This window comes from Lampris incognitus, chromosome 16, assembly GCF_029633865.1.
Source record: "Lampris incognitus isolate fLamInc1 chromosome 16, fLamInc1.hap2, whole genome shotgun sequence".
In the NCBI taxonomy this organism is placed as follows: domain Eukaryota; kingdom Metazoa; phylum Chordata; class Actinopteri; order Lampriformes; family Lampridae; genus Lampris; species Lampris incognitus.
Genome location: NC_079226.1, coordinates 44,351,255 through 44,378,594, shown reverse-complemented (window position 1 = coordinate 44,378,594; position 27,340 = coordinate 44,351,255). Strand labels below are relative to the sequence as shown.

At 46.0% G+C, this 27,340-nt stretch overlaps 2 protein-coding genes across 2 annotated transcripts in view; one reads left to right on the top strand and one right to left on the bottom strand.

The window, feature by feature from the left end:
* atp10d (ATPase phospholipid transporting 10D) overlaps positions 1-15,118 on the bottom strand; it is a 61,114-nt gene extending 45,996 nt beyond the window's left edge. Inside the window, exons 1-6 of the mRNA XM_056295666.1 lie at positions 14,993-15,118; positions 11,214-11,629; positions 10,777-10,971; positions 716-920; positions 239-324; positions 21-127 (exon numbers count right to left, since the gene is read on the bottom strand). Coding sequence (XP_056151641.1) covers positions 21-127; positions 239-324; positions 716-920; positions 10,777-10,971; positions 11,214-11,488 — 868 coding nt within the window. The 5' untranslated portion in view covers positions 11,489-11,629; positions 14,993-15,118. The remainder of the gene's footprint in view (positions 1-20; positions 128-238; positions 325-715; positions 921-10,776; positions 10,972-11,213; positions 11,630-14,992) is intronic.
* Positions 15,119-15,576: 458 nt separating this feature from the next.
* commd8 (COMM domain containing 8) lies at positions 15,577-24,660 on the top strand. Its single transcript, XM_056295664.1, has 5 exons — positions 15,577-15,924; positions 16,374-16,529; positions 19,020-19,172; positions 20,781-20,936; positions 23,081-24,660. Exons 1-5 carry the CDS (start codon positions 15,880-15,882, stop codon positions 23,099-23,101), a joined length of 531 nt encoding a protein of 176 aa, XP_056151639.1. The 5' UTR covers positions 15,577-15,879; the 3' UTR covers positions 23,102-24,660.
* Positions 24,661-27,340: the final 2,680 nt, after the last annotated feature.

The following is a 27,340-nucleotide window of genomic DNA, read 5'->3' as shown; positions in this document are numbered from 1 at the left end:
AAGCGATGTTGAACCCTTACCAGCATAGATCACAATGCCGATAACCGTCTCAGTGTTCCGGATGGTGCAGCTCCTCAGGAGGAGGTTGTTGTTATGGAGACCCACACGGATGTTAGTAGAGTGCTCCCTGAGGAACAGTACAATAGACGCAGCTGTTGATGTGGACAAGCATATTTTAAAGTTTGAAGTCATCATGAAGATATGATAATACTCGATATGGCAAGGAGCACAGCCTCACATGTAACCACGGAACTTCCTGAGGTCGTTGTTGGGATTCTCACACTCAATACGACTGTGGAAATTCTCTGGCGTCAACTCTGCATCCTGGGAGAGATCAGACACACTAGTCATCATTATTATTATCAAAAACATCAAGAACAAAGACAAACACATGACCAAATATTTGTTTCTATACCAAAGTAGCCTTTGCTTTAAAAGATATTATTCAAAGTTAGATGGAAATCTTGACTGATACCATGACACCACTCACGTGTAAAGATCCCCATGACAATTTTCTTTATTAAACAAAAGCTTTCCATTAAAAGGCTGGCCTTTTAAAGCCTTTTAAATGGTTCTGAATGACTGTAAAGCCTTTGTCTAGGCTCCTTTAATTGTGTATTGGGAAGATGATGTTAGCTGACATGTTAGTGCTGACAGTTGTTTAGAACGTTTCTTCCATAAAGACCTTCTCTGTGTATCCTACCTGTAATCCTACCTGCAGTGGAAGGTCTGTGACCACCTGTTTCTGTTTCAGATTCGTCTCTCCATCCAGGTTGGCTGTTTCAATGTAGCAGATGCCATGGGGGTCAGAGGAGTAGAGCAGCAGCAAGTCAGCAGGTATGCTCTCATTGCAGGAGAGACGCACAAAGTCTCCCACTTGGACATCCCGCCAGCGGGTGACAGTGTAGCTTTTCTCCTTGCTAGGGCACAACATGAAAACACAGGGCTTTCGTTAAACACACAAACAGGGTTCCCCATCTATTTAAAGGTCAACAGAAAAGCCCGGTTTACATAGACTGTGGTCCCATCGGACCACAGTCTAAATTTCACTGTGGACATTTTTTGGGATGGGCTACAGGTCTCAAACCACACCCACAGTTTTTTTTTCTTTAATCGCTCTATCTCCTCTAGACAATGCCCCAGTCAACGGCAACCATGGAGTGTCAATTCTATAAACTAACAAAAACTATACAAAACTATGTAACTTTAAGTAAAACTATAGAAAATAAAAAAAAAAACTATAAAAAAACACTATCAAATTTGAACTACTGAAAAAGAAAGCCAGTTTTTATTTTGTCATTGTATTCTTACATCGTTTTGGGGGGGATTTTTTAACCCCTTTTTCTCCCCAAATGTACTTGGCCAATTACCCCACTCTTCTGAGCCGTCCCGCTCTCTGCTCCACCCCCTCTGCTGATCCGGGGAGCGCTACAGACTACCACATGCCTCCTCCCATACATGTGGAGTCACCAGCCGCTTCTTTTCACCTGACAGTGAGGAGTTTCACCAGGGGGACGTAGTGCGTGGGAGGATCACCCTATTCCCCCGTTCCCCCTCCCCCTCCCCCCGAACAGGCACCCCGACCGACCAGAGGAGGCGCTAGTGCAGTGCCCAGGACACATACCCACATCCGGCCTCCCGCCCGCAGACACGGCCAATTGTATCTTTAGGGACGCCTGACCAAGCCGGAGGTAACACGGGGATTCGAACTGGCGATCCCCACGTTGGTAGGTAACGGAATAGACTGCCACACTACTCGGATGCCCCACAAACAAAGCTTTCTTAAGCAATAATTAATGAATACTGAGCTTTATGGAAGTATCGCCAGTATCTCCTATATTGCTCAAATGTTTGGATCATAATCACGTGGGTGACTTTTGACACCGGCAGAGTACCAAAAGAGGAGGGTCGAGGATGTTTTGAACAATAGTCTCTAGATGGACTAAGTAGCTTTTAGCTAGTCACTGAGCATACCCAAGTAGTGACTGAGCATACCCCACTAGTCACTGAGCACACCCTGCTAGTCACTGAGCATACCCCGCTAGTCACTGAACATAACCCGCTAGTCACTGAGCATACACCACTAGTCACTGAGCATACCTCGCTAGTCAATGAACATACCCTGCTAGTCACTGAACATACCCCGCTAGTCACTGAGCGTACCCTGCTAGTCACTGTGCATACCCTGCTAATCACTGAGCGTACCCCGCTAGTCACTGAGCATACCCCGCTAATCACTGAGAGCATACCCCTCTAGTCAATGAACATACCCCGCTAGTCACTGAGCATACCCCAGTAGTCACTGAGCATACCCCGCTAGTCACTGAGCATACGCCACTAGTCACTGAGCATACCCCGCTAGTCAATGAACATACCCTGCTAGTCACTGAGCATACCCCGCTAGTCACTGAGCATACACCACTACTCACTGAGCATACCTCGCTAGTCAATGAACATACCCTGCTAGTCACTGAGCATACACCGCTAGTCACTGAACATACCCCGCTAGTCACTGAACATACCCCGCTAGTCACTGAGCATACCCCGCTAGTCACTGAGCATACCCCGCTAGTCACTGAACATACCCCGCCAGTCACTGAGCATACCCCGCTAGTCACTGAACATACCCCGCTAGTCACTGAACATACCCCGCTAGTCACTGAGCATACGCCACTAGTCACTGAGCATACCCCGCTAGTCACTGAGCATACCCCGCTAGTCAATGAACATACCCCGCTAGTCACTGAGCATACACCACTAGTCACTGAGCATACACTAGTCACTGAGCATACCTCGCTAGTCAATGAACATACCCTGCTAGTCACTGAGCATACACCGCTAGTCACTGAACATACCCCGCTAGTCACTGAACATACCCCGCTAGTCACTGAGCATACACCATAAAGTCAAAGCGCTAAAGTGCTCTGAAGACATACCCAAAAACATGCAATCCCTGCAAAAAAGTATGGTGAAAATATTCAGACTTAGAGGGAAAAATATGTTATAATCGTAACAATTTCCCATGACATCAATAATATTTCCAGGACAACCAATTTTATCATTTCCTAGGTGTTTTCCACGCCTGGTAAACTTGCCTATAAATATCCAGGTTTTCCAGGATACATGGGAACCCAGACAAAAAAATAAAAATAAACAAAAAACACTATTGAGGATGAGACTGCAGGTGGAGTAGGATTGTGATTGATATGACTGATAACAGCATGTGACACAGTAAATAAGGCATTGGTGAGTCTTTGCCTGTCAAAGTGCTCTGTACAGATGAGCCCCAATACCTTGCATCCCAAACATGCTTATTGTCATAATCACATTGGTATGTACCCAGAGTTTCTCCCTAATCATGTTTGGAGGAAGTAGCTTATCTTTATTGCTGAATAACAAAACTTGCTCAAAGAGTTCATAGGTCAGATCTCCTCTTGTCCTTATCTTCCAGCTTATTATTCTCAAGGGCTGTTCCTTCAGACCTTGTTACACTCGAATGAGCCTCCCATACATTCCTCTGCTATCAGCTAACAGGTAATAGGCCTTTATTAATTCATATGGAGAAGACATTTTATAGCACCACCTTTGTTCTGTCACACATGAGCATTAAGCATCTATTCACTCATCATTCATTCACCTTCAGCCGCTTCTCTGGGGTCAGGTCGCGGTGGCAGTAAGCTAAGTAGGGCACTCCAGACGTCCCTCTCCCCAGCAACGCCCTCCAGCTTCTCCTGGGGAATCCCAAGGTGTTATCACGCCAGATTGAACATGTAGTCCCTCCAATGAGTTCTGGGTCTATCCCGGGGTCTCCCCCCAGTTGGCCATGCCTGGAAAACCTCCAAAGGAAGGTGCCCAGGAGGCATCCTAGTCAAATGCCCAAACCACCTCAACTTTCGACGCAAAGGAGCGGCGGCTCTACTCCGAGTTCCCTCTGGATGTCCGAACTATCTCTAAGGCTGAGTCCAGACACCCTACGGAGGAAACTCATTTTCAGCCGCTTGTATCCATGATCTCCCCTTATCTAAGCTATATAACCTGAAGTTAAACATAGTATAGATCATAAATGGTCAAAGATTAACAGTAAGCAAACAACATATATGATTAATACGTCATCATAGATGGTAGCCTCGGTTCTGCGCTCTCCTGTACTTTTTCTGTTTTTGTTTGTTTAGTTTCCAGCGTCCTCTCACTGATCACATACAGCAGGGAAGAACTTTTAAGTCTCCAACTGTCCATTGGACAAACTGAACAGACTTTTTTTTACAGACTTTAATTGAACATTTTAACAAAAGTTTTGCTGAGGTCTTGACTACTACAGCCCTGTGCTGACTACGACGAAGATGCTGAAGGGGTAAGCAAGCCGGAGTGCTTGTTAAACCGTGCCAGGTGGATTTAGAACCATGCTCCCATCAATGGCCCTGGCGCATGTCCGCTCTCTGGCCAACAAGATGCACGAACTGCTACTCATAGTAAACGGAAAACAGTCAGACTTTTCCAGATCTACGGTCCTGTGTCTCAGTGAAACCTGGCTTTGTGAGCATATCACAGACAGTGCACTTCATCTGCTGCAGTTCCAACTCCTCCATGCGGACCACGATACGGAGCTATGGGGGGGGGGGCATATGCTTCTACATAAAAGAAGGCTGGTGTACAGATGTCAGTGTTGAAGAAGTCATGCAGCTGTCACTTAGAGGCCTTTTTCACTGACTGTAAACCATTCTATTAACCACGGGAATCTTCATCATTTATTCTGGTCGGTGTCTATATCCCACCCCAGGCCTGTGTTAAAGAACACCTGGCTGATCAGATTACAAACATGGAGCGCAAACATCCAGACTCCCTACTAATTATCCTTGGGAATTTTAACAGAGCAAACCTCAGTGACGAACTTCCAAATTACAGACAGCATGTTCCCACCAGAGACAAAAACACTCTGGATCATTGCTACACAGTATTAAAGGACGCCCATCACTCTGTCCCCTGTGCAGCCCTGGGACTCTCTGATCACTGTCTGATTCTTCTTATCTCAACCTACAGCCAGAAACTACAACCTGCAAAGCCTTTGGTTAAAACTGTGAGGAAATGGACCAATGAGTCAAAACTGGAGCTCCAGGCCTGCATCAGCTGCACTGGCTGGAGCGTTTTCAAGGCTGCATCTACAGACCTGGACGAACTTACTGACACTGTGACATGTGAGCGCAGCAATCTGAACCATCTGAAGACTTAGTACTAGCATGTGGTAGACCTGAAAACAGAACATTAGAGTAATCAAGTCTGGATGAAACCAATACATGTATTAGAGTCTCTGCGTCAGCGACGGAGAGAAAAGACTGAATTTTAGCTCTGTTACATAAGTGAAAAAGGCAGTCTTGGTGATTTCTTTAATGGGCTTACCAAAGGAATGGCTGGGATCAAACGTAACACCAACATTTGTGGCTGCCACACTTTGTGAAATCACAGAGTTGTCGATTGTTATTTTCACTTAATCAAATTGGTGTCTGTGTCAAGCAGTCTGTCCTCCCAGGTCTCCATGGTGATGGTGGTTGCCACCTGGACACTGCCTGGCTCCCCCTTATCACATTTATTTTTATATATCTTATAAATCCATATAATTTTGTTATCCTGTTTCAATGTTATATCCTTCTCTCACTCAGACGTATGATGGCCTCATGTCCTAGCATATGAATGAAGTAAGTTTTTTTTTTCCGTGTATGATGCTGCTGATGGCCAATCCACGCCTAAACACAACCTTTCTTTCTTTAAGAGGGGATGAATGCTAACGTCAAAATAGAAATCACCACTAGATACATAAAACCAACGGACAACCAACATAACCAATGTCTGTTTAATGTAGTTTACCATTTCCAACAAAATCAGCCTTTACTCTAGACCCCCCCCCCCAAAAGAAAAAAAAGAAAAGGTATCACTATCACTATTTGCGCCTGAGTCAAAGATTTTTCCAACATATCAGATTGCATCCTTACTGGAAGCATACTGGTGTGGTTTGGCAACCTGACTGAACAGGGCCACAAACAACTAAGAATGATTGTAAAGACAGCTTCAAAACACACAGGACCAGCACTGCCACCGCTTCAGGACATTTACACCACCCGTTGCAGAAGGAAGGCCCTAAGTATCATGGAGGACACCATCCACACAGCACATGTTCTGTTCTTACTCCTTCCCCCAGGACAACACTTACGGAGCATCAGAGCTCGGACCAGCCGCCTCAAAGACAGTTTTTACCCCCAGGCAGTAGGCTCCTTACATAACTTCAGTGATTTATTATTTTGTGGGGTTTCTAACGTCTAATTTATTGTTTTTGTTATTATTATATCCTTATATATATATATATATATATATATATATATATATATATATATATATATATATATATATATATAGTTTTAAGGGCTGAGAGAGCCAGGGCATATGCATTTCCTTGCTTCTGAAGAAGGCACATGGTACTTTTTATAAGTATATGACAGTAAAGTGAACTTCAGAACAATGCAGTAAGTAGGAATTGAAAAGGCAGTATCTGAAAAAACAAAAATCACATCACGCACCCAATTCTGGCCTCAGCACTCTAGGTACCAATAGGGGTCTGAGCATCAGCAGAGATCCCACCCACCCCAACCATGGACTGGTCTCCCCCCTGCGCTCTGGGAGGCGCTACAGGAGCCTCAGAGTCTGCACTACCAGGCTCAAACACAGCTTCTTTCCACAAGCTGTTGCCCACCTGAACCTGGCTACCCACTGAATGTCTAGATATTTTTAAATATTTTGTTCTCCAGCTCTCTTCTAACTTATTTTCAGCTTTTGGTCTTCATGTCTGTATATCTTCTACTGTGTTTGTCTGTGTCTGTCTTGCACTGTTTGGTGAAGCCACAGCCCTCATTTCATTTTAACATGTGCCTGCACATTGTTCTTAATGACAATAAAATTGAACTGAATTGAATAGAATAGATTTGATTCTTCTGTAAGATTTTAATCAGTTATTTTGCTAACCCGTTCACCCCTTATTAGCCTACATTTACCTTGGATTTAACGGGCGGGTATATTCCAGTCACTACTTAAAACTCGATTTAAGACTATAGAAAATGAGGTTTTTGTTATCAGAAAACGTTTTAGAATGCCCTCCATACAGGAACCCAGGCAAGCAGAACACAAAGACACATGTTGACAGACCGGATAGCTAATGAGCTTGATGGCGTTGTCAGGTTGGCGGTGTGCCAGGATTTGTGTTCGCTATCGCTGATGTATAGCTGTTGGGCAACATAACTTAAATACAAACACTACTTTATCCCCTGAGCTCCACCTTTCAACCTGCAGAATTAAACCTCGCCCATGCCCCACTTGACCTTTAACCAAACCAGCTTTTCCATTCCCTGCCCTCTACCTCACCACGCCCTGGATTTTCCATTCCCTGCCTTCTACCTCACCGTGTCCTGGATTTTCTATTCCCTGCCTCTACCTCACCGTGTCCTGGATTATCCATTCCCTGCCCTCTACCTCACCACGTCCCGGATTTTCCATTCCCTGCCTTCTACCCCACTACGTCCTGGATTTTCTATTCCCTGCCCTCTACCTCACCACATCCTGGATTTTCCATTCCCTGCCCTCTACCCCACTACGTCCTCGATTTTCTATTCCCTGCCCTCTACCTCACTACGTCCTGGATTTTCTATTCCCTGCCCTCTACCTCACCACGTCCTGGATTTTCCATTCCCTGCCTTCTACCTCACCACGTCCTGGATTTTCTATTCCCTGCCCTCTACCTCACCACGTCCCGGATTTTCCATTCCCTGCCTTCTACCCCACTACGTCCTGGATTTTCTATTCCCTGCCCTCTACCTCACCACATCCTGGATTTTCCATTCCCTGCCCTCTACCTCACTACGTCCTGGATTTTCTATTCCCTGCCTCTACCTCACCGTGTCCTGGATTTTCTATTCCCTGCCCTCTACCTCACCACGTCCCGGATTTTCCATTCCCTGCCTTCTACCCCACTACGTCCTGGATTTTCTATTCCCTGCCCTCTACCTCACCACATCCTGGATTTTCTATTCCCTGCCCTCTACCTCACCACGTCCTGGATTTTCTATTCCCTGCCCTCTACCTCACCACGTCCTGGATTTTCTATTCCCTGCCCTCTACCTCACTACGTCCTGGATTTTCCATTCCCTGCCTTCTACCCCACTACGTCCTGGATTTTCTATTCCCTGCCCTCTACCTCACCACATCCTGGATTTTCCATTCCCTGCCCTCTACCCCACTACGTCCTGGATTTTCTATTCCCTGCCCTCTACCTCACTACGTCCTGGATTTTCCATTCCCTGCCTTCTACCTCACTACGTCCCGGATTTTCCATTCCCTGCCTTCTACCTCACCACGTCCCGGATTTTCTATTCCCTGCCTTCTACCTCACCACGTCCTGGATTTTCTATTCCCTGCCTTCTACCTCACCACGTCCTGGATTTTCCATTCCCTGCCTTCTACCTCACCACGTCCCGGATTTTCTATTCCCTGCCCTCTACCTCACTACGTCCTGGATTTTCTATTCCCTGCCTTCTACCTCACCACGTCCTGGATTTTCTATTCCCTGCCTTCTACCTCACCACGTCCTGGATTTTCCATTCCCTGCCTTCTACCTCACCACTTCCTGGATTTTCCATTCCCTGCCCTCTACCTCACTACGTCCTGGATTTTCTATTCCCTGCCTTCTACCTCACCACGTCCTGGATTTTCCATTCCCTGTCCTCTACCTCACTACGTCCTGGATTTTCTATTCCCTGCCTCTACCTCACCGTGTCCTGGATTTTCTATTCCCTGCCCTCTACCTCACCACGTCCCGGATTTTCCATTCCCTGCCTTCTACCCCACTACGTCCTGGATTTTCTATTCCCTGCCCTCTACCTCACCACATCCTGGATTTTCTATTCCCTGCCCTCTACCTCACCACGTCCTGGATTTTCTATTCCCTGCCCTCTACCTCACCACGTCCTGGATTTTCTATTCCCTGCCCTCTACCTCACTACGTCCTGGATTTTCCATTCCCTGCCTTCTACCCCACTACGTCCTGGATTTTCTATTCCCTGCCCTCTACCTCACCACATCCTGGATTTTCCATTCCCTGCCCTCTACCCCACTACGTCCTGGATTTTCTATTCCCTGCCCTCTACCTCACTACGTCCTGGATTTTCCATTCCCTGCCTTCTACCTCACTACGTCCCGGATTTTCCATTCCCTGCCTTCTACCTCACCACGTCCCGGATTTTCTATTCCCTGCCTTCTACCTCACCACGTCCTGGATTTTCTATTCCCTGCCTTCTACCTCACCACGTCCTGGATTTTCCATTCCCTGCCTTCTACCTCACCACGTCCCGGATTTTCTATTCCCTGCCCTCTACCTCACTACGTCCTGGATTTTCTATTCCCTGCCTTCTACCTCACCACGTCCTGGATTTTCTATTCCCTGCCTTCTACCTCACCACGTCCTGGATTTTCCATTCCCTGCCTTCTACCTCACCACTTCCTGGATTTTCCATTCCCTGCCCTCTACCTCACTACGTCCTGGATTTTCTATTCCCTGCCTTCTACCTCACCACGTCCTGGATTTTCCATTCCCTGTCCTCTACCTCACTACGTCCTGGATTTTCCATTCCCTGCCCTCTACCTCACTACGTCCTGGATTTTCCAGGTTTCCTGTGTAACCTTGTCTTTTTACTTGTCTTGACCAGGAAGTGTTTCTGACAGTTTTGTCTTGCCTAAGATTAGACTTGGTATTTTAGGATTTTTGTTATTTTTTTCTGATAGTACCCATTTAGGAATAACCCTGCTCGCTCTCCATAGTAATGGCTCTTGGGCACCTTGCCTTTTAAGGGTTTCAGCAACAATTTATTTCAACAACCTTCAGGTCTTCTTACATGTCCATTAGGGATCCATGATTCATAGTAGTTGATGGGTGCATATGTATACTGAATATGTTTTATAAACAGAGGACAGGTCTGTAATACAGTGTGTGTGTGTATGTATATATATATATATATATATATAAATATATATATATATAGTATATTAGAGGGACAGCTCAGGTTGGACGGTTTGGAGACAAAGCAAGAGAGACAAGATTGAGATGGTTTGGACATGTGTGGAGGAGAGATGCTGGGTATATTGGGAGAAGGATGCTGAATATGGAGCTGCCAGGGAAGAGGAGAAGAGGAAGACCAAAGAGGAGGTTTATGGATGTGGTGACAGAGGAAGATGCAGCGGACAGGAAGAGATGGAAACGGATGATCCGCTGTGCGACCCCTAACGGGAGCAGCCGAAAGTAGTAGTAGTAGTAGTAGTAGTAGTAGTAGTAGTAGATAGCAAACCTTTAATGTCCTGTCTTGTAGCTAAAAGTAGCATCATAAACCTTACTCTAAATAACTACAAAAATGTAACAAAAAATGTAAATAAATTTCAGTAGGCAGTCTTTGCGTGCCAACATTTGAGCTGGCTTGCCCGAAAAACAATTTATGACAAGGACAATTCATATACCATCCAAAAATAGTTGCTAGCTATTGAAAATAGTCAATAGAATTAAATAGTTATGACTCAATAGGTACCACTCACTCTCATGAGGACACAGCATGCATCAAGACAGAGAGACCAGACAGACAGACAGTTTTTTTTTTACTTTAATGGTTACTGTGAAATGCCTATCTTTTTGACAAAAACCCAATCCCGCCCTGCTTGCCAGAATCATAAGCCCATACAGGCCCACTCACTCACCTATTGTAGACTTGCACCATTTTGTTATTGACCCTCTTGTCAAACAGGTAGCGCCTGTAGTCTTCCAGAGCATCCTTAATGGCGATGATGCTAAGCACCACCAGAAGAGGAATCATGGTGATCTCCTTTTGGAAGGCCTCAACAACCGGAACCCAGTTCAGCAACACCAAGAACAGGAAGTACAGGTTGGCAGCCCTGAACATGAGGGGACACACACATATATTAGACCACAGTAGCTGCTCACCATAATGCTGAAATCGGGGCTGAATATGACAAAATGATCAAATGTAAGCCAAATGTATGTCATGACAGTCTGACATGCAACTCTGAAGAGAAGATAAATAGACGTCTGTCCCTGATGGGACATTGCAAAAACAAAACATAGAAATATAAACCATTGATTTCCTTTTAGGATATGTGAAAGATAAAAACCAAACCTGTGGAACTGCTGAAAGAGGTTCATAGGGATGAAACTCCACAAGCTGTACTTGGTGGTGCAAATTTTGTTGCCTTGGTAGCCCTTCGAGACAGTGTGGTAGTCCGCCTGGTGTGGTCCATGTCGGGCAAAGACTGTCCTCCGCTTCCCAGTAAGCCTATGTGGAGAACTGTGGGGCTCTTGGGCACGCTTGGTAAGTAAACCCCTTGGTGCAGTGTACCATCCACGGCCTGCATCTACTGCCAACAGCTGCCGGACCCAGCGAAGCTGCGCCATCGGGGGGGGGGGGGGAATGAGCCACCAATGAGAGCCGTCTATCTCTAACCAGCAGCAGTGGGTCTATCTAGACTCACAGGGCAGACAGGTCTCCTCCGTCCCCTCTTCTGTAGTTCTGGACTGACTCACAACGCCCTCCCCCTAGAAAAGAAAAGAATGCATAATGTACAACTAACTACACAACATACTTGATTAAGATCACTAGGCTCACCCTGCATCACTTCACTGTGACTACACTTGTTAGCTCACTGACAGCCCCCCCCCCTTTTCTCCTCAATTGTACTTGGCCAATTACCCCACTCTTCTGAGTCTTCCCTGTCACTGCTCCACCCCCTCTGCTGATCCGGGCAGGGCTGCGGACTACCACAAGCCTCCTCCCATACAGGTGGAGTCACCAGCCGCTTCTTTTCTTTTCTAAAAGACTCAAGCCAGAACTTTTCAGGCTTTTTGGTTTCTTCCCTTCAGCAGCGGGGTCCTCCTGGACCTCCAGCCATACAGCTTGTTCAGGTTTAGCTTTCAACAGACAGTGTGGGCGGAAACCTTCATTCCACACTTTAAGGTCAAGCTTTTAATTCTGTGCGTGTTGAGAGGCTCTTGTACCCCAACAATCATTCCCAACCGTCAGTGAGCTGCTCTGCGAGCCTCAAGCCTTACCCTGGTGATAGCTAACCCTAAAAAAACAAAACATGAACTAATATAGCCAGCACCCCCCCCCCACACACACACACTTTGTGAAATGATACCAGGCAAACATTTTCAACAAGTTAGATTTCAAATCCAACAGCGCCACACCTGTAGTTCCTTCTAAGCATGGTTTTGAAAGACGCGTTTGCCGTCCATCTTTAATTCCTGCTACATTTCAGATGATCCGTCCTTTCTCAGCTGCAGAATATGCATGTGTAGTTATTCAGAAGGGGCAGGTTGTTGCAGGTCTATCCTCTTTATTCGTAGTTTAGCTGCAAGTTATTTGATAACACTGAGGTCACGGCTCTTCTCTCGCCGTGCACATCTTCAACCGAGAACCGACGGAGAAGCTGCACCCCGTCAAGCAAACACTGGAATACGGAGTCTTCCTGAAGTGTATCAGTGCAGAAAAGGTGGAGGCCTTCAGCGCAGGATATAATGTGGTCTTTCACAAGTCCACTTCTTTCAGTAGCGCATCTGATCTAGTTTGCAGGTGAAACACATCCATGGCATTAGACTCCCTGAGATGGTTAGCGATATTTAACGCTCCTGGCTCGGTCTAACAACTCGTTCAGTCTAAATCCATGCTACTACGGACACAAAACTACGCCATACTTCAATCAACAACCAGCTGCTACTTTCAAAGTGGGTCCGTCGTCACCGTCTGCTACATGCGGCTTGTTTTCATCGCCGTTCCTCTCAGCTACAGCGTTCACCGTCACCATAATGAATGAGTTACTTTCTGAGGAGCATCCCTGTCGCTATGGCAACTGCTGCTGCATATAGCGCTACGTCATAGGTTTTTTTTTATAATGAGGACACATTACAAGTACAAACAAACAAAGCATATTTTCATGTCCTAGTCATCACACATCTGCTTCCGGCTGAGCAAGAACAAAACCAAATACAAAAAATGACAGAAACTAAAATAAACATGTCCATCCATCATCCAGCCCGCTTCTCCTGCTCTCAGGGTCGTGGGGATGCTGGAGCCTATCCCAGCAGTCACTGGGTGGCAGGCGGGGAGACACCCTGGACAGGCCGCCAGGCCAGCACAGGGCCCACACACACACACACACACACACACACACACACACACACACACACACACACACACACACACACCTAGGGACAACTTGGTACGGCTGATTGCTCTGACCTGCATGTCTTTGGACTGTGGGAGGAAACCCACACAGACACGGGGACAACATGCAAAGGACGACCCGGGACGACCCCCAAGGCTGGACTACCCCGGGGCTCGAACCCAGGACCTTCTTGCTGTGAGCCAACCGCACTAACCACCGCGCCACCCAAAATAAAAATGTATAAACGGTAATAAAAAACTGGGCTCTCTCTACATAAACATGTGTATCCATGACAACAGCAAGAAGAGCTTTCTTGTCTTTAACAAGTTTCGGTGACTTACTGCAGACTTCTACTCTAGTCGTCCAACGGTTCAAACTGGGTTTAGTCTTCACGTAGCCGCGTGTCTGCATAAAAGCAAACTTCCCCACCAACAACATCGAACCGAGAACAAGTCCAAGTTCCTGTTTTCAGCCAACACGCCAAACCGGATTCTGCACTGCAGCCGGCTCCACACACACACACACACACACACACACACACACACACACACACACACACACACGTCCGCCCTGCAGGGCTGCACTGATTCACACCCTCACGGCTCCCTTCCCCAAAACCCGCTGTCACCCACACCCCACCCACCCACCCACACCTCACCCACACCCCACCCACACCCACATGTCAAGCTTAACCACTCGCTGCCCCCCCTCCCCCCCGGGGAGCCCGCGTTTTAGATTGGGAAGTTCCCTCTTCCACATCAGGAGGAAGTGGACATGAGCCACATCTTTCTCCTCCTCTCCAACTCCGCCTTCCCCGGCAACACCTGTCCTGGTGACGGGGTCCGGGTCGCTAACAGTCCCGCAACACAACGCTCCCCCCGGCCCTGCTGGTGCTGTCGCCCAGCCAAACCCCTCCAGTGCACCACGCGGTAGCCGGCCCGTCCCACCCGGCCCCCTTCAGACCCGCATCCGGGACAACGAGCCAAAGAACTTACAGGATCTTAAGCGTGTCACCGCCGAGACGGCGCCGCTGCTGCCGCGCTGCACTCACCCTGCTCGGGACTCGCCTCCTTCCATGAGCGAGACACGTGAAGGAGGTGTAGACTCGGAGCGAGAGATGTGAAGGAGGTGTAGACTCGGAGCGAGACACGTGAAGGAGGTGTAGACTCGGAGCGAGAGACTTCAGAGAGGTGCAGACTCGGAAAGACGTGAGAGAGGTGTAGACTCGGAGCGAGAGACGTGAAGGAGGTGTAGACTCGGAGACGTGAGAGAGGTGTAGACTCGGAGCGAGAGACGTGAGAGGTGTAGACTCGGAGCGAGAGACGTCAGAGAGGTGTAGACTCGGAGAGACGTGAGAGGTGTAGACTCGGAGCGAGAGACGTCAGAGAGGTGTAGACTCGGAGAGACGTGAGAGAGGTGTAGACTCGGAGCGAGAGACGTGAGAGGTGTAGACTCGGAGCGAGAGACGTGAAGGAGGTGTAGACTCGGAGCGAGAGACGTCAGAGAGGTGTAGACTCGGAGAGACGTGAGAGAGGTGTAGACTCGGAGCGAGAGACGTGAGAGGTGTAGACTCGGAGCGAGAGACGTCAGAGAGGTGTAGACTCGGAGCGAGAGACGTGAAGGAGGTGTAGACTCGGAGCGAGACACGTGAAGGAGGTGTAGACTCGGAGCGAGAGACGTGAAGGAGGTGTAGACTCGACCTCAGAAGTCTACCGACGACGCTGGAACTACCAACCTGTCATGTCGGCGCCTTACTTGGGCGCCTTACTTGACCGCCTGTAGCTCCCGAAATGACGTCAGCTGCACAAAAGGCAGGTGGTGATACCTGTTATTGAGTAATAAGGGAACGTCCCGAGGCACCAGCGTCAGTAGCCGCCGCCGCCACAGCGCCGGCTAGGCTAGGCTAGGCTAGCGTCCGCCACTGGCACAGCGCCGGCTAGGCTAGGCTAGCGTTCGCCACCGGCACAGCGCCGGCTAGGCTAGGCTAGCGTCCGCCGCCGGCACAGCGCCGGCTAGCTAGGCTAGCGTCCGCCGCCGGCACAGCGCCGGCTAGCTAGGCTAGCGTCCGCCACCGGCACAGCGCCGGCTAGGCTAGGCTAGCGTCCGCCACCGGCACAGCGCCGGCTAGGCTAGGCTAGCGTCCGCCACCGGCACAGCGCCGGCTAGGCTAGGCTAGGCTAGCGTCCGCCGCCGGCACAGCGCCGGCTAGGCTAGGCTAGCGTCCGCCGCCGGCACAGCGCCGGCTAGGCTAGGCTAGCGTCCGCCGCCGGCACAGCGCCGGCTAGGCTAGGCTAGCGTCCGCCGCCGGCACAGCGCCGGCTAGGCTAGGCTAGCGTCCGCCGCCGGCACAGCGCCGGCTAGGCTAGGCTTGTGTCCGCCGCCGGGAACACCCATCTGTCATGCAGCCCGCTCACGCACACCGCTGCTGCGGAGCTATACAGTCTAGCGCAGCGCTGCTGCGGAGCTGTACACTCTGGCGCACCGACGACGCCAAGAAACTCCGCTGCGAACCCGATTCCGGTCGGAATTACTCGTTCAAAATAAAATAAATAAAATAAAAAAGTAGCCGCGTGACTGACATCAGCTGAGCGTGACGCAGCAAGAGGCGGGGCTAAATAAAACATGGTGGCCTTACTGACCAGGTTACCGCTGGCGGAATGTCTGCAGGTAAGTCTCGTCTCCACCACCCATGTCCAGTAACGTAGCGTTTGCTGAACGCGGGACGGGCTCCGCGTAGCTGCGGACTTGGGGGGAAAGCGGTGAATGAATGATGGAGAAGCCGTGTTGGCGCTGCTACGCCCTGCTCATGCCTACCGGTTCCCAAGAGCGCTAGAAGCGCGTCTGCGTCCCGTGTATTATTAATACGCGCTACCAAACAACGAGGGGGGTCTCGGTAGTCCCGACAGAACGCGTGCGGTGACATTAGCACCGTGTAACCGCGTGGGTCCTGTCGGAGCCCGGGATTCACCTCATAAAGTCTGGAAGCCTTGCCCGAGTAAAGGATAAGTCAAATATTCACCATGGGGAGGGGGCTGCATGTTTTCTCGGGGGTACATCGACAGTGGAGAAAGTGTTGTGTATCGTTACCTGATCAGATGTTGACCCCTCTCTCACAGCTGTGTCACAGGATGGTGGACTGGGTGTGCGGCCAGGAGCCCCCACGTCTGGTAGACTACAGTTCCACCTATAACCTGGACGAGTGGCTGGAGCTGCAGAACTCCCTGTCTTCCCTCTTCCAGCAGGCTGTGAGGAACAACAGCTCTGACGAAGAGGTGAGGTTACATGAAGACAGACATTGGGTTGAGCAGTGGGAGAATTTTCCATCAAATGACTGGTTGCTGTGTATGATATAAAGCTCGTGTATATTTCACGTGCCACATCGGAAATAGCTGGCCATGTTATCAGAAGATGTCGTCGGAGCTACAAAGCTCCTGCTCATCTCTCAGTTTGTACGTCTCACTGGTCTCCCAGCCTGTGCATTCCAATCACTGCAAAGTGTCCTCAGTGATGTTGCATGCTCGGTTTTCAACCTGGCAAGATTTGCACACATCTCGCCTCCCTTTGTATTCTTACTCTGACTCACAGTTGTTGCATGCATTGAGTTCAACACCATCCTGCTGGCCTTCCAGCCCGTTTAAGGAACTGCACCAGCTTACCTGAAACCTCTATGTCAGGCCCCAGGAGGATGGAATTAACAACCTTCTCCATCAGACATGCGGACATGCTTGAAATTCCTATTATTTGCATCACTATTGGTGATCTACCAGTTGTGCACTTCCAAAAATTACACTTCAAATGAAATGGACCATTTGATATTACTATTCAGTGCTCTAATATGCCTGTACAGCGCCTTGCAAAAGTATTCAACCCACTTGACAGTCATCAGTAATGTCTGGATTATAAAAGACACTCACACATCTGTTCCTGAACAATATTGTTGTTGTGAACCCATAAACTCTAACAGATGTTCCCAAAGCCAAAATAAGTTGTTTCACTGACTTTTTATTAATTAATTAAAAACTAAAATATAGTTCTTGCATAAGTATTCAACCCCCACATATCAGTACTGTGTAGAGTACCTTTTTGCCGCAGTAACAGCCGTGATTCTCTTGGGGTAAGTATGTACAAGCTCTGCACAATCTTCTGGAGTAATTGTTGCCCATTCGTCTTGGCAGAACTTGTACAGGTCTTGCAGGTTGGTGGGATGGTGCCTCTGGACTGCGATTTTCAGTCTGCCACAGATTTTCGATGGGGTTGAGGTCCGGACTTTGACTTGGCCACTCCAGAACATTCACCTTTTTGTTACTGAGCCATGCCATTGTTGCTTTAGCGTTGTGCTTAGGATCATTGTCCTGCTGGAAGGTGAACCTTCTCCCAAGCTTCAGTTTTATGGTAGACTGCAACAGGTCTTCTTCCAATATCTCCCTGTATTTAGCTCCATCCATTCCTCCCTCAGTGTGAACAATGTTCCCAGTGTCTGCAGATGAAAAGCAACCCATAGCTTTATGCCGCCGCCGCCATGCTTCACTGTAGGGAGGGTGTTTTTAGGGCATGAGCAGTGTTAGGTTTGCACCGCACATAACACTTTGAGTTTTGGCCAAAAAGCTCAACTTTCATCTCATCTGACCACAAAACCTTTACCCACATCCTAACTGGGTCTCTCTCATGCTTGGTAGCAAACTCCAAGTGTGTTTTATATGCATAGTTCTGAGCAAAGGCTTCTTTCTTGCCACCCTCCCATACAGGCCTTATTTATGGAGACCCGTGATATGGTTGACTCATGTACATTTACTCCAGTTCCAGCCACTGACCTCTGGAGCTCCTTCAGAGTGACTGCAGGATCATGTGTGGCTTTGCTCACCAGCCCACGTCTTGCTCGGACACTTAGCTCTGAGGGACGGCCTGTCCTACAAAACGTCTGGGTGGTGTGATACAGCTTCCACTTCCTGACAATGGATCCAACAGTGTTCTGTGGGACATCCAAACACTTGGACATGGTTTTGTGTCCCTTTCCTGCCTTCTGCATGTTAATCACTTCGTCCCTTACTTCAGTATTCTGCTGCTTTGTCTTCATGTTCTGATGGAGTTCACGCCCGGCTAATGAACTTTACACAGAGCGCTTTTATACCCATAAACCAAACCGGTACTTTAATATCTTACAGCTGCACACTAATTATGTCCAGTTGTGTTAACCTGAGTTTGTTTTAGGAATAATTTGTCATTTGTGTAAACTTGGAGCTTTCAGAGCACAAGGGGTTGAATACTTTTGCAAGGCACTGTGTGTTGACAAGCCAAAATATCTGCTAATTTCAGAGTCTGTTTGAAGCAGCTTTGTGTAAAAGTGTCTGCCAAGTGAAAAATGATAAATGACATGTAAAAACAGGAAGTTTCATATTTCCACAGACAAAAAATGTGTGTTTGTGACATCGGTGTGCAGTGAGATGGTTGCAGTGATGAGGCCATCACCTTTCCTCTCTTCCCTCCCCTGTCCTACTTCACATCACACAGCACCAGAAGGGTCACGGTTCAGTCAAACAGCACATTGTTCATGTTGGCTACAACCCGGTTTTGAGCCGTGCCACAGCTGATGAACACAAACCATGTCCAGGTTGTCCACTGATACGCTGCCTCTGGGAGAGATCGCTGAAGCTCATGTCACTATCAAATGTAAAACACGTTATCGTATGACCAGTGTGACGGTGAAGTCGGTAAATATTATCACCAGACAGTGGATGCTCGTGTGTGTGTGTGCTCGTGGTCAGATGCTTGCAGGGTTCACGTGTGAGGAGAGCAGCTACAGAGAGGCTCTGCTCAGCGTGCTGAGGGCCAGACAGGAGGAAATCCACCGAGCTCTTGTGGAGAAAACCAACGCCATCTCCAGCAGTACTCTTCAAGACTTTGACTGGCAGCTTAAGGTGCGTGTCTTCTTTGTTCCGGTTTACTGTTATTTTTTACTGCCATTTGGGTCGGTTCATTTTCTTTACTAGACATGTTTGCACAGACATTTCTGAAATTGTAGTTAGGCCACATAAAGAACACCTTATCAATGTTGGCATACTCCATTTAAACCAGTGCTTGAATTAGACTGTTACACAACAGTTTTGTTCTTATTACTGGCACTTGTTTTTAGTATTATTTTTATTTTATTTTTTATTATATGTATTATATTTATTGTTGTTTATATTTATTATTTATATTATTATATTTATTTTTTATTTCATTTTATTATTATTTTTATTATTCCAATTTTAATTTCTATTATTTTTATTCTTCTCACTGGGACTTTTCCTTATGTAGAAACAGCTCTGGGTATGCCTGTTTTTTATGTCCCCGCCAGCTCCTCTCGCTGTCTCCGTCAACAGTCAATATGTTCTGTTTTAGTCCATGCTGATTAATGGGGATCCTCCGCCAAGTCAAACCAAAGGACTTCATCACCCAGAATGCACCATGTTTCATAGTTCCAGTCTGGTGTGCTGCAGCTCCATTGTCCAGTTTTACAGAAACCCCTGACAAAATCCAAATTGCATTCTGTATTTAATGTTCACTTCAATAATATTCTCATTTCTACCGTATTTATTCATCTATTTATGTAAACAAAAAAATAATTGCTACCTAGAGTACCTAAATGTTTTGTTTTTGTTTTTTTTGCCACTTCAAGCACTGATTTAAAACAACCGGTTTTCAGTTGCGATGGCTATAGTTCTTTTTTAGGTAGCTTGATTTTTCTCCTGCATATTCTGACCAGTCTAAACAGGGCTTTTCCTGGCTCACTTTAAGACCGAGGTGGCACCATCCTGATGCCCTCAGCTGGCTCAAGCAAACACTTTGCCTTTTTTCCTTTTTTTTTATTTACAAGCAGCGCATTTTAGGAGTTCTAATAATTTTACGATTGAAGAAACTGACAATTATGACATTAAAGTATATTTTATTTTTTGAAAAAAATAAAGGTGCCCTATTCAACATTAAATTAAATACAACATAAATGCTAATGTGTTAATTTACACACTTTAGCAGCAAAGTTGTTTAAAATTAAATCAAATATAACATCAGCTGTTGTTTTCATTTGAAGTTCACATGGACCCTCTTGCAGTGTAGCCGAACATGAATATAACCTAAAAGACTTTGCTTTAATTTGCACTTTCCACAACCGGAAACTTCTGGAAAGTTGCAGCTCTTTTTACCTCTGGCAGTTTTGGCAGCGCCTTTCCAGGTGCGACACAGCGCCACCATATCGGCGACGGCGTAATGCCGCAATTGCAGTTAAAAATGACATCCACCGAGCGCAACGCTCATTAGAAAACAGTGTTTTTCATGAAGACCCCCGTTGAGAGCTGGAGGCGGGGCGGGGTCTGAGGGAGGCGGCCTCCTCGTCATTCTCTATGCAGGAAAAACCCCTGTAAAATATCACAGCTGTACTCCAAATCTCAAAGTGTGCAGGGTTAAGGCACTGCCACCTTTTTGGAGCATGCTGCACACTTCCCTGGATTTCTGCCCAAACGTCTGTTCCCTCTTTCTCTTGCTAGTTAGCCCTCTCCAGCGATAAGATCTCATCTCTCCATACTCCTTTGTTGAGTCTCAGCTTGGATTTGAGAGAGAACGGAGCCCTCCATCCCGTCACCGTGGAGATGAACAGAGAGGAGCTGCACACACTCATCAGCTCGCTGGAGGCGGCCAATAAGGTAGACAACATGTGTACATACTCACTGTGGGCATGTGTGTGTGCACATGGCTGTGGGAAATGAATTGGATGACATGGTAGGCTGGACAGTGGGGAGAATAGCAATGACAGGTGGCAGTTCTCAGTTCTACTGCCCTCTAGGTAATCTCACCCATGACCACATCAGCCAACTCCATTCATGGCTAATGGACTTCCATATAGCTCATGAAAGTCAGTTTTATTTGTACAGTCCCAAACGCAAGTTACCGTCTCAGAGGACATTCCAGTCACACAGTGAGAAATAATGGGTAGATACAGTTAATAATAAAAACGGGCAGCAACAACCTTACAACAGAGAAAAAACAATTCTGGAAAAAATGGGAGAAACCTCACAAGGGGCATGAAAGGAGGGCTCCCTCTTCCATTACAGATAGGCGTCCATTAGGTGCAGAGTAGGCAAGGTGGACAGAGTGAGAATAGATTTTGAAATGAAACACTTAGAAAGTCCCCATATAACTGCACTTAATGATAACAAAGCTAGGCCAAAGAGGAATTAATTCACAGGGTTTTTTTTGGAGTCATATTTTCATGCTTTAATTATGACAAAGTTCAGTTCTCATTGATGGGTATGTGTCATATATTTCAATATTCAAAGGTTTATTTGTCACATACTTAATGTACAAGTACAATAAGCAGTGAAATGCTTTGATTATTTGATAGTTTGATTATAATTTAGTTTGACAATAATTTGTACTGTCATTGGACTAGGCAATTCCTATTTTGTAGGACAAACCCCAGTGCCCCAAAACAAGCAGCTGCTTTGATACAATTACATATAGATAAATGTTACATATAGCGTAATTGCATATAGATATAGAGTAATTACATATAGAAATATATTGCATATAGATATAGTGATTACATATAGGTATATGTTACATATAGATATAGCGTAATTACACACATCTATATGTATGTATATATGTATATATATACACAGAGTAATTACATAGATATGTTTCATATGGATGTAACATAATTACATATAGATATACATTACATATATAGTACTTACATATATAAATATATTGCATATATATATAGAGTGATTACATATAGGTATATGTTACATATAGATGTGGCGTAATTATATATATATATATATGTGTGTGTGTGTGTGTGTGTGTGTGTATACACAGAGTAATTACATAGATATGTTTCATATGGATGTAGCGTAATTACATATAGATATAGATTACATATATAGAGTAATTACATATATAAATATATTGCATATAGATATAGAGTGATTACATGTAGATATATGTTACATATAGATATAGCGTAATTATATATATATATATGTGTGTGTGTGTGTGTATATATATATATACACACAGAGTAATTACATATAGCTATATATATTTCATACGGATGTAATGTAATTACATATAGATATATATTACATACAGACATAGAGTAATATATATAGCGTAATTACAAACATTACATATACAGCAATTACATATAGCTATATATTGCATATAGATATAGAGTAATCACATATATAGCATATATGATATATATAATTACATATAGCTATATAACATATAGAGTAATTATATATATGTGTGTGTATGTGTGTGTGTATATATATCACATATATAGAATAATTATATATAACATATACTATATAGAACATATATTGCATATAATTATATGTTACGTTTATTTAGACATATATATATCGAGTAATTACATATAGATATTTTGCCTATAGATATAGAGTAATGACATATAGATATGGAGTAATTACAATACAATACAATTCAGATTCAGACAACTTTATTTATCCCAGAAGGGCAATTCAGTACTGTACAATATTATTACAATAATATTCAAAGTATTATTTTCAATGATAAAACATGTCATTGCCTCGATATAATATTAATACCGAATGACCAAAAAAATGCCCGTTTTGCTAAGTTGTGACACCGGGAAGTAGTTGGCCAAGTCTGCGCTCGCCCCCATCTGTGGCCAATACAAGTTGGAATCAGTTCTGACTGATCAACTGAAGCAAACTGAGCTGTTGTTACGAGAGGCTTCTAGCCGTGTTGCGATGCCCCGGCCAGTGCTGCAGTCAGTGGTGTGTTTGTGTCTCAACAGGTGGTGCTGCAGCTGAAATGACCACCCCGTCATGGAGATTTGTTTTCTCTTTGTCAACAGACCACAGGAAGTGCATCACCATGACGTAAATACTGTACATAAGCCTTATATAAACCACATCTTCATGTATGTGGTCGTCAAACGCGCAGCACAGAGGGCGGAGGCGTCATGTTGGACCACAAACCAGTTTGACCAGCATTGCTGTATTTTGTAACCCATGGTAGTCTTTTGTACTCTTGTGTCCTTTGTGATTTTTTTCTGCTCTCAAATAAGTAAACTGGAATGGATGCATCTTTGGCTTTTGAACCTACTTATTCAGCTTCACTGAACTGCTGCACCCACCAACATGTGAAGCATGGCGTATGCATTCTGTTGGAACTGAGACACAGCAGACAGTTTTTCAGCTTTATTTTGAATGATGGCTAGCTACCATACAGTAAACACTAACTTGCCCCGTTTTCACCACATCTGCCCTGCGATACGGCAGCTCAAGAGCACGTTCAGTGAGTCACATGGAAGAGAAAGTCCAAAGGGGACAAAAGTGTTTGTTAGTCACATTTGGGCCAAGTGTAAAGATTCATTACAGTTTTCACAAGCATTCAGTTGGTGTAGAATTATGCATTTAGCTGGTGAGCTGTAAACTCAATCATCAGGACAAAAAAGCAGTTTTAGTTGATATTTGACAAGCGCTCTTCTGGATAAGATTCATACTTTTTGATTAAACACATTATAAACGCTACAAATGAATGACAGGGAGGCACACAGCTACGAGCATGTACAGTGCTTTGCAAAAGTATTCAACCCCCTGACAGTCATCAGTAATGTCTGGATTATAAAAGACACTCACGCATCTGTTCCTGAACAACACTGTTGTTGTGAACCCATAAGCTCTAACACGTGTTCCCACAGCCAAAATAACTTGCGTTTCACTGACTTTATATTAATAAATTAAAAACTAAAATACAGTGTTTGCATAAGTATTCAACCCCCACATATCAGTACTTTGTAGAGTACCCTTTTGCCGCAGTAACGGCCGTGATTCTCTTGGGGTAAGTATGTACAAGCTCTGCACAGTCTTCTGGAGTAATTGTTGCCCATTCGTCTTGGCAGAACTTGTACAGGTCTTGCAGTTTGGTGGGATGGTGCCTCTGGACTGCGATTTTCAGTCTGCCACAGATTTTCAATGGGTTTGAGGTCCGGACTTTGAGTTGGCCACTCCAGAACGTTCACCTTTTTGTTGCTGAGCCATGCCATTGTTGCTTTAGCCTTGTGCTTTGGATCATTGTCCTGCTGGAAGGTGAACCTTCTCCCAAGCTTCAGTTTTATGGTAGACTGCAACAGGTTGTATAGTAGGTTGCAGTATCATGAGGAGGCAAGATATAAGTTTACTGGTTTAATAGAGAACGACTGGTACATGGGTACACTACAATCAGATGCGCTGTCACTACACTGAATGCCCTCTAGCGGCAACGTAGCATTTATAGGCCACTGTATTAATGCGAACAATAAAGTAGTCCCACAACACATCGCCTTTCCTTTGAGTCTTTGAGACAGTGCTTTCTATATGAACATATTATAAGGAAACCTTTTGTTAAAGTTAACTTAGGGAACATTTCAAAATGATTGCATTTCCAAACTGAACATCAACAAGTCATTAAACAAGAATTAGTCCTACTCTAAGATGATCTGGATAGACTACCAGTCACCAGCACAGTTGCAGTGGATTATTCTGCCACTCAATGCATACTGTGTACTATTCTGGAACAAAGTCTTTAAATCTTTCTGGGGGTCTAACAACTCGGCCACGAGATGTCATTGTCTCTTGGGCTTGTGGTACCTCTGCTGCTGCAGGCAGATCCTCGTAGGAAGCAGGTAGGTCTGGCACGTTGTCGTTGGCAGCAGGTGGGTGTGGTGGTACATCACTTTCAGGGTGTCCTTCTTCAGGTGGAAGCGCGGCAGTGCTAGTGATTGGTTTCAGGTGATGTCGGTTTCGGTGAAGGACCCCTCTCTCCGTCTGTACAAGGTAAGACCTAGGTGTGTCACCTTGTCGTATGACTGTTGCATTTCTCACCCATCCCTGCTCATTGTCCAGCTTTACAGCCACTCTGGCACCCGGGTGGAGTATTGGTAAGTCTCGGACATTGTTTCTCCTATTGTAGTTACGTCTGTAGCTTTGTTTTGCCCTTTCATCAGCTTGTCTCACCTGCTCGAAGTCTGGCCATGCCGGCTGTAGGCTTGACTTGAGTGTGGGGACCATTGTCTTGATTTGCCTGCCCTGTGCTGGAAATCAAAGTCAGTAGCAAACTGGTCAAAGGATTGTCCAGTGAACTGTGGGCCGTTATCTGTTACAAGAACATCAGGGCATCCCCAGCGTGAGAACATGTTCTTTAAGCGTGCTCTGGTAGTCTCTCCTGACAGGTTCTGTAGGTAGGCTATTTCTATATATCTGGAAAAGTAATCTACAACTACCAAGTAATGTTTCTTGTCTACCTCACAGATGTCCGCAGCTGCCCTCTCCCAGGGGCGGTTTGGTAATGGAGTTGTCATGAGAGGTTCTCTCCTTTGACTTGGCCTTGACTCTTGACAGTGTCTGCAACTACTGACCATTTAGGAAGCATGTGTACCGAGACACGCCGAGACGTATTGACACTATATGGCTCAGCACCTTCTTTCAGGCTTATCTTGATTGGCTCTATCTTTAAGAGACCTATCTGGAGTGGGCAAGCACTACTGAGCTCCTCTACTCTTTTCACTAAGCCCATGGCGACTGCTACGTTCCTGCCCAGCAGATTGTTAACATTTGACCCTGTTATCACATATACTGTAAACACAAACTGGCGGCCTTTTACTCTGGTTGTGACTGTGAACTGCCCTACACACATCAGTCTGCCTCCTGGGCTCACTAGGTGGGTCGTAGCATTCTGCAGTTGGGGTTTGTGTTTTAGGCTTTGAAGGTGCTTTCAGATATGACAGTCGCGTCAGCTCCCGTGTCTATTTTAAAGTTTACATTAGTCCCTTTTATTGGCAGCTTCACAGTCCATGCTTTGTCTGAGTCAGTTGTTTGGTTGATCTCTCCTAGAAAATGTCTCACTTCTACCTCCTCTGGCGGTGTAGTTACTTCATTGACCACACGGGTGAGACATACTGCAGCATAATGGCCTATCTTTCTACAGTTTCTACATTCTACATTTCTGGCAGGGCAAAAGTCTGCTTTTCCATGAGGTCTGCCACATCTATTACACTTGTATCCATTTGTGTTTGTGTTGTGTTTGTGGCTCTTCTTTGTCCAGTCCTGTCGTAGCCTGCCGTTCTCCCTCTCTCACCACCACGGGGTGTGTATCTGCTGCTAGCTACTTCGTCTAGCTGTGTGCTACAGTTAGCTGCAGCCCCTTGCTCGCTAACATGACTCTTCACTTGCTCTGACTGCCTCACTAGCTCGACTGCTTTGTTTAGAGTCAAATCCGGCATCAACTGTCATTTCTCTGACAGCTCTCTGTCTAACATCCCTACGACCAGTCTGTCTCGGATTTTCTCCTCCTTTACAGCTGCCAATGAACATGTGGATGCCAGCTCATGCAAACTCCTAACATACTCTTCTGCAGACTCACCCTGCCTTTGCAGCCGCTGGTGAAACTTGGCGCGTTGGTGAATAACATTGACTTTGGACACAAAATAACTTTCTAGTTTCTGTAGCACCGTTTCATAATCATCTTCCTTTTCATCCGCTCCGAACGTGGACGTCTTGTAGACTTGTTCAGCCTCTTTGCCCAGCGAATAGAGCAGCGTACTGACTTGTACCTCTCCGTCTTTCTTATGGAGCTCCGTTGCAGTCCTGTGACGTTGGAAGCGTTGGCGCCACTCCGCCCATTGTTCTGCGTGAGTGAAATCAAAGTTTTCTGGCGGTGAGAATTTCGCCATTTCGTCCGATTGACTTCTGTGGCTATGGGTACGTAGACTTCTGACACCATGTGTAGTAGGTTGCAGTATCACGAGGAGGCAAGATATAGGTTTACTGGTTTAATAGAGAACGACTGGTACATGGGTACACTACAATCAGATGCGCTGTCACTACACTGAATGCCCTCTAGCGGCAACGTAGCATTGATAGGCCACTGTATTCATGCGAACAATAAAGTAGTCCCACAACACACAGGTCTTCTTCCAATATCTCCCTGTATTTAGCTCCATCCATTCCTCCCTCAGTGTGAACAAGGTTCCCAGTGTCTGCAGATGAAAAGCAACCCCATAGCTTTATGCTGC